Source organism: Megascapheus bottae, chromosome 5 (genome assembly GCF_031878675.1).
Source record: "Megascapheus bottae isolate mThoBot1 chromosome 5, mThoBot2.hap1, whole genome shotgun sequence".
NCBI classification, from domain to species: Eukaryota; Metazoa; Chordata; class Mammalia; order Rodentia; family Geomyidae; genus Megascapheus; species Megascapheus bottae.
In genome coordinates this window covers 77422013-77433616 of record NC_143513.1, presented here as the reverse complement: position 1 = coordinate 77433616, position 11604 = coordinate 77422013, and the positions used below count along the sequence as shown (strand labels likewise).

Below are 11604 nucleotides of genomic sequence, written 5' to 3'. Positions count from 1 at the left end.
TTATACTGGATATTAATCCTTTGTCTATTGAATGGCAAGTGAAGATTTTCCCTCATTCTGGGAATTATTTCTTGGTTCTGATGTGTGAAGTAATGATTTTTTGTTAAATAATTTATTAACATTGATTTTTATATCATATTTCAAATGTCATGTTTAACAAACAAGTATCCAAGAAGGGAATCTCTGTATACAATCACTGGCACTTAAATTTTAGAACATAATTAAAATTAAGCCGAGGGTTTGTATGTCATAGACACATATTAATCTATGTAATAAAACATTATGTCTATATTTTAATGTGATGCAGCCACATATACACATTCTTGTTCTACATAGTTAATTGGAGGACTGTTCAGTTAATAATTCCATGTGCCTCTATTTTTCAGAGTTTCCCATTAATGTTCCTATAGTAGTTTCCAATCTAATAATTGGATCCTTGATACATTTGGAGTTCATTTTTTTTCTTCCATATATTTTTTATTGTAATTAATAGAAAGGTTACATTACATTCGCCAGATGGAAGGTGCATTACTTCACGTACATTGATACCCTTTCTCATGTCTTGGTCTCCATTTCCCTCCCCCCCATCCCCACCCTCATCTTGTTTTCCCCCCTTTCCTATCCAATTTCAAATAACCAAATATTCATATATCCAATATATCAGATAACAAAGTGAAATACTGTAACAATATGAGATAACCAAGGGACAGCAAAATTTATTTTTTTTTACAACGAGTGAGGAGTCTTACAGACTTTTAAGCCCAGGCTGGCTTTGAACTGTAGTCCTCAGATCTCAGCTTCCTGAGTAGCTAGGATTATAGGCATGAGCCAGTAGTGCCTGCTGGGGTGTGGATTTTATGTCTTCACTCTAATCCTTGGGGCAAAGTGTGAGGAAGAATAGCCTCTTCTCATCACTCATGTCAGTTTTGAGGATGTTTTACTCAATAAATGGCACAGCCATGGTCAGTAAGGAATGATTCATTTTATTGGGGAAATGATTGCAGAGGGATTGAGGGTTTTCAGTTGGCAGCGATAGTGTCCTGAATCCAGTCCACATAGTTGCACACTTTTGTGTACACTCCAGGGCTTCCAGGCAAGGCACAGCCATAGCCCCAGGAGACGATTCCTGGAGCTCTCCATTACATACCACTGGGCCACCAGAATCTCCCTAGGGTGAAAAAGTGAAGCTGTATTAGTCAGAGATGAAAGGACATAAAACTCCACTCACCCTGATCTCCACAGCCCATTTATGTTCTCTGTGGCTCCCTTTATTTCTCATAATGCTCCATTCTCTGCTTTTGCTGAGGGTATGACACACAATCATATGAGCCTTTTTCACTTTTCAATGGAGTCATTGCATTACTGTTCCAGCCTGACCAAATTGGGCCTTTAAGTCACATTCCAGGTGAGTTCTGTTTATGATCAGAGGTGGTGATAGGGATCAAATCATCTGGCAGGAGTCCTTGCCACCCTCGATGAAGCCAGACCATGTTGTTGGTGATTTCCCCAGGGTAGGCTTCTTCACGTTCAGCCTGTGTTAGCAGAGGAGCATTCTGGATAATTGGCTTTGAGGAGCAGAGATGATCAAAGAAAATAAGATAAAGGAGTCAGACTAGGCTGAGGAAGAACAACGAATAGCACTTGTCACTACTGCACAAAATCCTAAAAGTGTAATATCCAGGAAGAAACAGTAGCCTTTAGTTCCCAAAGGGCTTAATTATTCACTTTCCTGGACGATATCACAGATTATTCTCTATTAGCCCTTTTCGGCTAATATGGAAGTCATTTGAAATCTCTCTCTCTCTCTCTCTCTCTCTCTCTCTCTCTCTCTCTCTCTCTCTCTCTCTCTCTCTCCCTCCCTCCCTCCCTCCCTCCCTCCCTCCCTCTCCCCCCCTCTCTCTCTCTCCCTCCCTCCCTCCCTCCCTTCCTCTCTCTCTCTGTCTCTCTCTCTGTCTCTCTCTTCCTCTCTCTTCCTCTCTCTTTTTTTCTCTCTCTCTCCCCCTCTTTCTCTCTCTTTCTCCCTCTCCCCCAACCTCTCTCTCTTGTCTATCATGGGGTTTGAACTCGGCCTAGGCACTGTTGCTGAGCTCTTCAGCTCAAGGTTGAAGAGTGGCTCTACCACTGTGCTACATCACCACTTCCAGTTTTCAGGTGATTAATTGGAGATAACAGTCTTCTGTGATGCTCAGATCTCAGCCTCCTGAGTGGCTAGGATTACAGATAGGAGCCACTGGCACCCAACTTGAAATCTCTTTGAATGCTAAAAGCATATGAAATCTAACTCAGTAACTCCTACAGTTCTGGAAAACATTGAGAAGGTGGGATTTGGGAAATTACAGGGCTCTACTTACCTCCAAAGTTCAAGGTGTTGCCCCAGCCTGAGATGAGGCACTCTGTGCCGGCAGGTGCACAGGCAGATGGCAAACGCACAGGTCCCACACGGGAGTTGAGGGATGTAGGTTTGGTGAACTTGATCAGCATGATGTCATTATACAGGGTATATCTGTTGTAGGCTTGGTGTTGAATGGCCTTGGCAGCTGAAATAAACTGCTCATTTCCCTCAATAACTTCGATGTTATGCTCTCCCAGTCTCACTTGGATGGAACTGTGGGAAGAAGAGGCCTATTGGAGGCTGGCTGTATTTCATAAGGTAGCCAGGTACTCCAGCTTCCTAGCCGTAGGTGTCTCAGGAGCTTGTGTTTGGATATACAATACTGGAATAGTGGATATGAGTTCTGTCATGAGATACAAGTCATTTGTGCTCCATGTTGAGTCTCATTCTATTCAACAGACACCTTCTTCAGACTTTCTCCAGTGCTTGGGCACGAGAAAGCCACTTAATGTTCTTCTAACCATGGCTGGATTTGCTGAGGACATGCTGGGATTTCTGCTCATGCTGTCTGTTCTGGTAAGCACTATCATGTTGTGGGATCTAATGCAATAATGCCTCTATCATTTACAACATTTCAGGGGATTCTGTCAGGAATTCCCAATCTCAGGCTCATCCCAGACCCAGAGAATCACAATCGTGGGGAAATGGCTCATCATCTCATGTGTACCCATCTCTCTTGTGTGAATCCCTCTCACTGTTAACTAACGGCCAAGAGATTTTGAAAATGATATTGGTTTTCAGGTGCATCTCCAATAGAAGTAATAGGAAGAATTCATCAACATTCCATGTTCCTCCTGATAATCCTGTGATATTTTCACTGCCTTTTGTATTGGTTGAAGATCTTTATTTAGTTTCCTTAGTGGTTTAAAGTTCAACACAGTAATGTTTCGTGTTTATGAAATATAATTTTTGTTGCATGGAATTGCCTAAAGTTTGACTCACAGTATATGTACCCACCCAGAGCTTCTTCAAAGAAATTTCTGCCAGCAAAATCTCTTCTGTGTTTTTTCCCATAATCCTACAAGCCAGTCTTTATTTCCAATAAATGCCATCCCTAAACTAGACTTGTTGCAGTGGGCTGCAGACACCACCCACTGGTCGTTGATAAGGAAGCCGCCACAGAAGAGGTAGCCAGAGTTCAGGGACACCTGGTAGGGGATGGAATTCTGGGCACAGGTGTCACCTCTGATGATCTTGTCATCATCCTCCAGAGGAAAAGCACCTAGAGAGAGTGGAGATGGGGAAAAAGAAGTCAATTTAATAGCATACTGTGAGGGGAGGCAAAAGTCCTGCAGCTGTTTCCTTCTTAGTGATCCAAAAGATTATAAGCAAGCTGTCCCTTGCTCTCACAAGGCCTAGCTTTTCAAAATGCCTGAGTCATCTAGATACCGACAAGCAGGAGGATACATTCAGAATTTGGTTGTTTTACACATTGGTTTCTCTTCCCTTGCATATTTCAGTTGTCCTACCCTGTGATTTTTGATTCCTCAAGAGTAGCAGAATGGCACAGTTAGAAAAATGTCATGGCTGCACACAGGTTCTCCCATATTTCAAATCATTACTATGAGGTTCTAATGGATGTAGTCTGAGACCTTAAGAAGAGAGCATGGAAACACTACTGCTAGCCAAAACAGCAATGGTTTTTCAGTGTCGCCGCACATCTAGCTATCTTAATGTTATCTGTGAATTAACTTGATATACAGGTTGGAGGCTCTCTACATGATTTTATAATTCCAAGTGTGTGCCAACCACCAAAATTAGATTTTCAATCTCTGCCTATGAATTCAATGTTAAAAAAAAGTTACGCTGGAGCAATCACAGAGCTGACTGGTCCCCCAAACCCACCAGTTGGTGCATTTCAAATCACTATGATTATAGTTCTGAATCAGACGTATAATAGGACTGGGTGGGTGGCTTAGAGAGAAGGTTAGAGGGCTGAGGCTTAGAGCTCATGAAAACGGGAGTACCGTGGTCACAAGAGGTTAATGGAATGTAAGCTTGGAGGCAGGATAGGGGCAGCACTTCCAAGAGAGCACATGCTTTTCTGGCAGGAAGACAAGGTTCAAAGCAAAGCAGGAAAAACTCAGCAGCAGCTCCCATAAGGACCAGGATCAGGAGTGGACTCATGGTGTGAGCAGTGTAAGTGGTAGTTGTCCATGTTCTGTCTTTATATTCCAGGAGGAGGTGGTGGAAACCAAGTTTGAATCTGTACTATCCCTCCTTCAAAAATCACACCTGCAGCTTTACCCACTTCAGCATGTTGTATCAGCTGTCCTATATTTGGCCACTCTCTGGTAGACTCATAGGTGATAGGGGAGCTTATCTTCAAATGGAAGAGAGGGAGAACAGTTGGTGTTAGGGTACAGTTTGTGAATGATATCCCACAATGAAGAAAGGTGGCATATTTGGCCACTCTCTGGTGGACTTACAGGTGATTTGGAAACTTATCTCCAAACAGAAGAGAGGGAGAACAGCTGGTGTTAGGGCAGAGTTTTTGTGTGATATCCTACAATGTAGAAAGATGGTAATGCCAAATGAAGTAGGAAAATCTCATCTCCAATTGGAGTCAGTGAGGTGGAGAAGGCAAGCATTCTGGAGGATGGAGGACGTAGAATTAAAAGGCATTTCTTGCAGTGCTAATGTGGGGCTGGAACTCAGAGCAGCTTCTGACCAGATCCCTGGTGTGGCTGGGCCTTCTTCTGCGCTCCAGAGATCCCTGGGTACCCTGGTCTTCCCCTGAAAGGCTGGTGCCTAAGGAAGAGTGTACTTTGGTGCCTGATGGATATTTGAAATATCATACTACTTTTCATGTGTACTAATCTTCACATGTGAACTGTTCATATACATAATACCTAATACATATAATACATATAATAACATATACATATTAGTTATGCACTTTCAGAGGCTATTATTTTATTTCCTTGACAGAGCAAGATATTGTGACAAGCAAATAAACTCACTTTTTCTTTAGAGAGGTTAGTTTAAAATGGTTGAAATTCTGGTAAGATACAGGGGTGATGGAATGGGTTGTGAGGTGAGACTTGTGGCAGGTGGCATTTGCCTGGGCATCTAGCCGGAGGTCATCAGAAGGAAAATTATACATTCTGATTTGGCTTGCCATTTGCCTTTTGTTCAAAATGTGATGTTGAATTAATATTACATGGAATACCTTGTGTCATCACCTCAACTTTTCATATCCCTGACTCAGCTGGTCCAAGCACACTTCTCTATGTTCCCATGTAGCTAGCAGAGTGTCAGTCTGGTAGTATGTGCTATGTGTAAAGGAGATCATATTCTTCTGGTGCTTCGGGTGATCCTGTGGCATCTCCTTGCTGTGGAGTATTTCTGTATTTCTTGGCATCTTAAGAACAGACTTGCTTTGGTTTTTGCCAGTACTAATACATACACTTTCTTGCCACTGGTGATGAAAAGAGCCAAGTAGCAGAGCACCCACCCAATGAGCTCAAGGTTCGGGGCTTGCTCTGTAGTGGAAGATCTTGATTTTTCCTTCTTATAAGGAAGAACACAAACCATAGTAATAATTGCAGCCTATAAACAAACCAGATACTGAACGCTATTAGCAAGCACTGTAAAACATTTACTACCACCACAACAATAAAAACAGAAGAAAGTCAAAGATGATATAAAATAGGCTAAAAATATACAAGTTAATAAAGAGAAAAATAAAAAGGAAGACAAGAAAAATGGAAACTAAAGGGGAAAATGAAAAAGAGGGGGTCCTGATAGATTTAGAAATAATCAATGAAAGAAGAAAGAACTTTTAAAAAGGAGAAATAGGAAAGAGCAGGGAAATGAAAAATGATCCAGTGACGGCTTCAAAAGGTGAATGTAAAGGAAATGGATCTGAAAAGAAAGACTCGACTCTATATATTGAAAAAAGTTGTGGCACATGGCTTATGCATACAGTCCTAACTATTTGCAAGATAGCTGGGGAGAGTTGCAGTCCCAGTTGAGCCTGAGCAGAATGTGAACAATTACCAGTGTTCATCACAAAATAAAGCTTTGTTTTGTGGCTCCTGACTGTCATATGTGTTAGGAAGGAAGCATAAAGAAGAAGATCAAGGACAAGGAACAACCGCAGCCCTACTTGGAAAGGACAAGAGCCTTTCTGCAAAGGGAAAAAAAAGTATCAGTTTTGTAGATCCCAGGTCTCCTGTCCTGGTGCTGGGGCCTGTGCTATGACCGGAATTCTGAATTTCTCCTTTCTTTGGTCTCCACTCCAGTACTGTTTACTGCTGCAATCCCATGGTCAGTGTTGGAACATTCTTTTTCCCTCTACTTGGATCCATAAGGTCTCTTGAACTTTTATAATTATCTGACTGCTCACAACTAACCCATCTCTTCTACAAAGGGCAGCCACTGCTCCCCATGCATAGATTCTACCCTCAGAAAAGACTGAGAGTGCTGGGGGTTTCTCAGACCTCATCTTGTAGTTTCCCTCTAAATTTCCTTTCTGAGCAACAGTGAGGGGCTCAAGATATCTTCACAAATAACTGTGTGGAAGACATGGGGCTCTAAGCTCTGAGGGAACAGAAGAGCAGAGGACAGAACACATCACTGCTTTTCTAAGTGCATACACTGGTAAAGCTGTCCATTGATAGGAGGCAGAAAATAAACGTATTTCCAGAGAACACAGAGCTATATATAAATATAATATATATGACTGTATGTACATGTTTTGCTTCCAAACAAATCCATCAGCTGTCATGAAAGCAGATAAAGTACTAATCATAGTGGTAGAAAAGTGGGGGACATTGCTCATATCTATCATCTTCAGGTGTCAGCTAATTTACTCTTTATCTATGTTTCCTATTAATATCGCTGTAATAACTACCCCAAAGGTGGAGTGTGAATTACATATAAATGTATCTACACATCACTGAGGAAGCTGCAAATTGACTGCCATGGTAGACACAGACTGAAAGCTGGTTGTTCAGGTACAGGATGACCACAGACACTGATTACCTCCTGCTCTGGACACAAGAGTGTATAGTTAAGAACAATGGCAAGTAGGATTTTCAGTAAGTAGGATGGCTACTGCTAGGAGGGAAGAATGCTATGTTCACATAAACAGGTACAGAATAGATTCAAAAAAGCCAAGGAAGTCAACTCTTAGTCTTCCCTAGACATGTGTGCTCTGGAAAATTGGCATTACCAGCAAATGGGTTCATGAACCAAGCCAAGATACCCACATAGGGTAATACAATTACCAAAACCAATGATACTGTTTAACAGCACGTTTATAAAAGATATCCTTCACAGAAAAGATGATTCTCCCCTATTATAATTTTTGGATACCATGTCTCCATTGGTTGAATGGCACAAAGTTTGGGAACGAAGTGTGTCCTTTCACCTCTCACCACCACACCAAAGGGTGTCTTCCTTGGCACAAGGATTAGGCAGAGAAGGCACAGACACCCACAGTGAGGACACGTTTGCTTTATTGGCATAGTGACTGCAGAGGGACTAAGGGTTTTCAGTTGGCAGCGATGATGGTCTGGATCCAGTCCACGTAGTTGCACACTTTTGTGTACACTCCAGGTTTGTTCTTCAGGGCACAGCGATAGCCCCAGGAGACGATTCCCTGGAGCTGTCCATTGCACACCACAGGGCCACCAGAGTCACCCTGGAGAGAAGGGACACGGTGCAGCATTTGTTCATGAAGAGTGATGGAGCAACTCACACTGTGAACCTAGTGCCTCATGCCAGTCCAGCTTAGCGCTCTCTCATGGTGGCCCATTGTCTACTCTTACTAGGGACAGGACATAGGGGAAATGAGCCTCCCTCCCCTCTCAATGGAGTCCCTGCGTGGAGCTGTGGCCAATCCAGTGTTGCCTCGGTGGGGCCTGAGCTTGGTCAGGTGGGCTTCTGCTGAGTGAAGGGATTGCTCACCTTGCAGGAGTCCTTGCCTCCCTCGATGAAGCCAGCACAGAACATGTTCTTGGTGATGTTGCCAGGGTAGGAGGCTTCACAGACACTCTGGCTCAGCACGGGGGCTTTCAGGCACTGCAGCAGGTCTGGGTTTTTGACTGGAAAAGACACACAATGATCATTAAAAGCAGAAAAGGAGAAATGCTGGAATGTCAGCCAGGCTTGAGTCCAATCCTCCAGCTGAACTTGGTCGAGGTTAACCTATAAGCCCAAGGGTTTGAGCAGCACTGTGGAACCTTGGTTCGAGTTTCCAGTATGACTCTCTAATTCTCACTTGGAGAATTAAAAGTAGCACCTCTGTATATGAGTTCTATCCAGACTATAGAAGACAACTTCCTTGGGATTTCCTGTCTCTCAGGTGCCCAGAGAGCTTTGTGTGTAACAGGCCTTGGAATCTGTTAGCAGACTCAAATCAGTAAGTTCCAAGGGAGAGCCATGCTGGGTGGTAGAAGCCAGAGGGACAATAGGACATGGGGAAGTGAAGGGCTGTGCTCACCACCAAAGCTCAGGGTGTTTCCCCAGCCAGAGATGAGGCACTGGGTGCCAGCAGGTGCACAGGAGGTGGGCAGAGCTACAGGGGCCACTTGGGAGTTAATGGTCACTGGGGAAGCCAGCTTGATCAGCATGATGTCATTGTTCAGGGTAGTTGAGTTGAATGAAGGGTGGCGGATGGTCTTGGTGGCGGTGATGAACTGCTCATTTCCCTCGAGGACTCGGATGTTGTGTTCTCCCAGCCTTACTTGGATGCGGGTGCTGGGACAAGGAAGAAGAGGGTGGGTATTGTCCATTGCCCTAGAGAGTCAGCATTCTCCCACTGCTTGTTGATTGGCCTGGAATGGTGACAAGGCCCCACGTGAGGAGCAGCTAGCTGGTGGTGGGTGAGTGCTGGTGTGCCCATGTGAGTCACAGGTGTATTTTGCTTCTAAGTTTGGAAGTGAGGAAGGGATGAGGGAAAGGGCTACAGTTGGAGGTAGACCGCAATCTACTGGCCAAAAGGTTTGGCTCCTCCTTAGGCAATGGACAGAAAATAACGCATCAAGGTTCCCAATATCTCTGGGACGTTACTAAGTAAATATGGTTATGACTACTTCTGTGAGTCTTTTTCAAGGGGTCAAACTGTGACTGTGAGACCTTCAGCCCAGGCCTCCACTCTGAAGTTGTGAGAAATTCAGTTGTCGGTGATTGCATCAGAGAAAATGAAATTCAGTCTACCCAGAGACCTGCGTATTCACACAGTGCCAGGTTGAGAAGCCATTCTGATGCACATTTACAGAACTCTGAGCTCCTGTTGGAAACAAGGATTCTCAGCCTCATCTTGCACAGTGACAACAGCAGATGCACAAAGGCTCAAAATTTCACAACTCTTGAGCATTCACCTTCAAAATTTCCTGCATAGAAAACTCAGGTTCTTAATTATAATTGCATAGTTTTTCTTGCCATGACTGGTTCATCCACGACTAGATCTTACCACAGCAAATTGCCTTGCTGTACTGGTGAGTGACAGGTCTTTGTGTTACTTTGTACTGTGGGAAGGTTACTGTACAGTGTCTCATGTCATCCCAGCTCCTGAATAGTAGCAAAAGTCATCGACTCTGTCTCCTGTATTTCACCTCTCATACCCATTTGAGCCCTAAAGCCCTTGCTTGGCAGGACTCACACCCTTCTAGATACCCAGACTGTGGGCTCAGCCCTCAGTTGTCCAGTACTTACGACTTGTAGCAGTGGGCTGCCGACACCACCCACTGGTCGTTGATGAGGGAGCCACCGCATAAGTGGGAGCCAGTGTTCAGGGACACCTGGTAGGGGAGGGAATTCTTGGCACAGGTGTAGCCCCCGACGATCTTGTCATCATCATCCAGAGGAATAGCAGCTAGAGAGAGTGGAGATGGGGAAAGAGGAGTCAGTTTAGCAGCATGTGAGATTGGGATGAATTCTTTGTCTCCTTTCTTGCTAGTGGGCTCTCAACTAGAGTTGTTCATAATATCTGTTATCTTAACCTTTGTGGACACTGAGGCCACAGGAGAACCTTCCGAACACCGGCAGTGGGATGCATTCAGGATTTGGTTGTCTCACACTCTGTTTGGTCTTCACTTGTACTTCTCAGTTGTCAACTCCTGAGATTGTTGATGCCCCAAGGGCAGCAGGATGGCCTGACATAGCTAGGAATGTGTCCTGGCTGCCTAGACATGGCTGCCTCTAACTTCTCCCCTCCTTCAACCTTCACAGTGAGAGTCAAGCCATTGTGGCCCCAGGGACCTTCAGAACAGGAAAGGGAAGCACCTGTGTTACCTGAGACAACCTGGCATTTAAACTTTGCTACATATCTAGCTATGGTAACTTTGTCTATAATTTTGAACTGGATATACATGGAGGAGTCTTTCTACATGAGTGTAGGTATATAGAGTTTCAGAATTACACATTCATCCTCAGTCTATGCATGGGATGCTGATGGGAGCCAAACCCAGAACCACTATTGTATTTCCTGAACCACTTGCACCTGACCTGGCTTTCAAAGCACTGTGATCATCGATCTGAATCATACAAGTGATGGTATTGGGGTGGGCTCAGGGAGAAGGTTAGACAGGCGAGGCATAGATAAAGAAAGGAGGGCAGAGACGCCAAGAGGTTTGTAGAATACGAGCTTGTATGTAGGATGGGTCAGCAATACCAAGAGGACACAAGCTGTCCTGGCTAGCACAAGACGGGGGTCCACAGAAAAGCATGCAACTCACCAGCAGCTCCCACCAGGACCAGGATCAGGAGTGAACTCATGGTGTGAGAAGGGTAAGTGACCAGTGACCCACACCTGTCTTTATACTTCCAGGATGAAAAAGAAGGAACCAAGGCCCTCCTTCAAAAATCACACCTGCAACTTTACCCACTAAGGAGCTTTGCATCACCTGTGAAACATGTGGTCACTCTTTGGATTGGTGACAAAAATGTGATAAGGGAATTTATCACTTGAGAGCAGATGAAGAACAACTGTTTTTGGTTCTTTTTTCATGGAACCTTTGATGGGGAAAGTAAATGAGAATTGATGATCTCACCAATACATCTTAGGTTTTGAAACCATGAAAATAAGAAAATGGAGTAGGGAGGAGATTCGTGGATTCTTATGTGTGCTGAATTCCCAGTACATTGTATCATTTATTTTCAGGAGGTCTCTTAAATATAGCAAGTTTGTACATGTTGGGTTCTGGAAGCACAGATATTAGAAGGACACATTATCTAAGTCTTTTTATTTGTGACCATAAAAT

General features: G+C 43.9%; 1 protein-coding gene and 1 pseudogene across 2 annotated transcripts; both read right to left on the bottom strand.

The window, feature by feature from the left end:
- Positions 1–1019: 1019 nt before the first annotated feature.
- On the bottom strand, positions 1020–4519 carry LOC150063697 (serine protease 1-like; annotated as a pseudogene).
- A 3373-nt stretch (positions 4520–7892) lies between these two features.
- Positions 7893–11119, bottom strand: LOC150063696 (trypsin-5-like). 2 transcript variants are annotated; one of them, XM_090332421.1, is made up of 5 exons: positions 11080–11119; positions 10058–10217; positions 8844–9139; positions 8309–8445; positions 7893–8042 (listed from the first exon to the last, which is right to left on the bottom strand). In XM_090332421.1, exons 1-5 carry the CDS (start codon positions 11117–11119, stop codon positions 7893–7895), a joined length of 783 nt encoding a protein of 260 aa, XP_090188547.1. The 2 variants fall into 2 exon arrangements, with proteins under 2 accessions (XP_090188547.1, XP_090188548.1); XM_090332422.1 differs by having other exon boundaries at positions 8844–9100; positions 10061–10217.
- Positions 11120–11604: the final 485 nt, after the last annotated feature.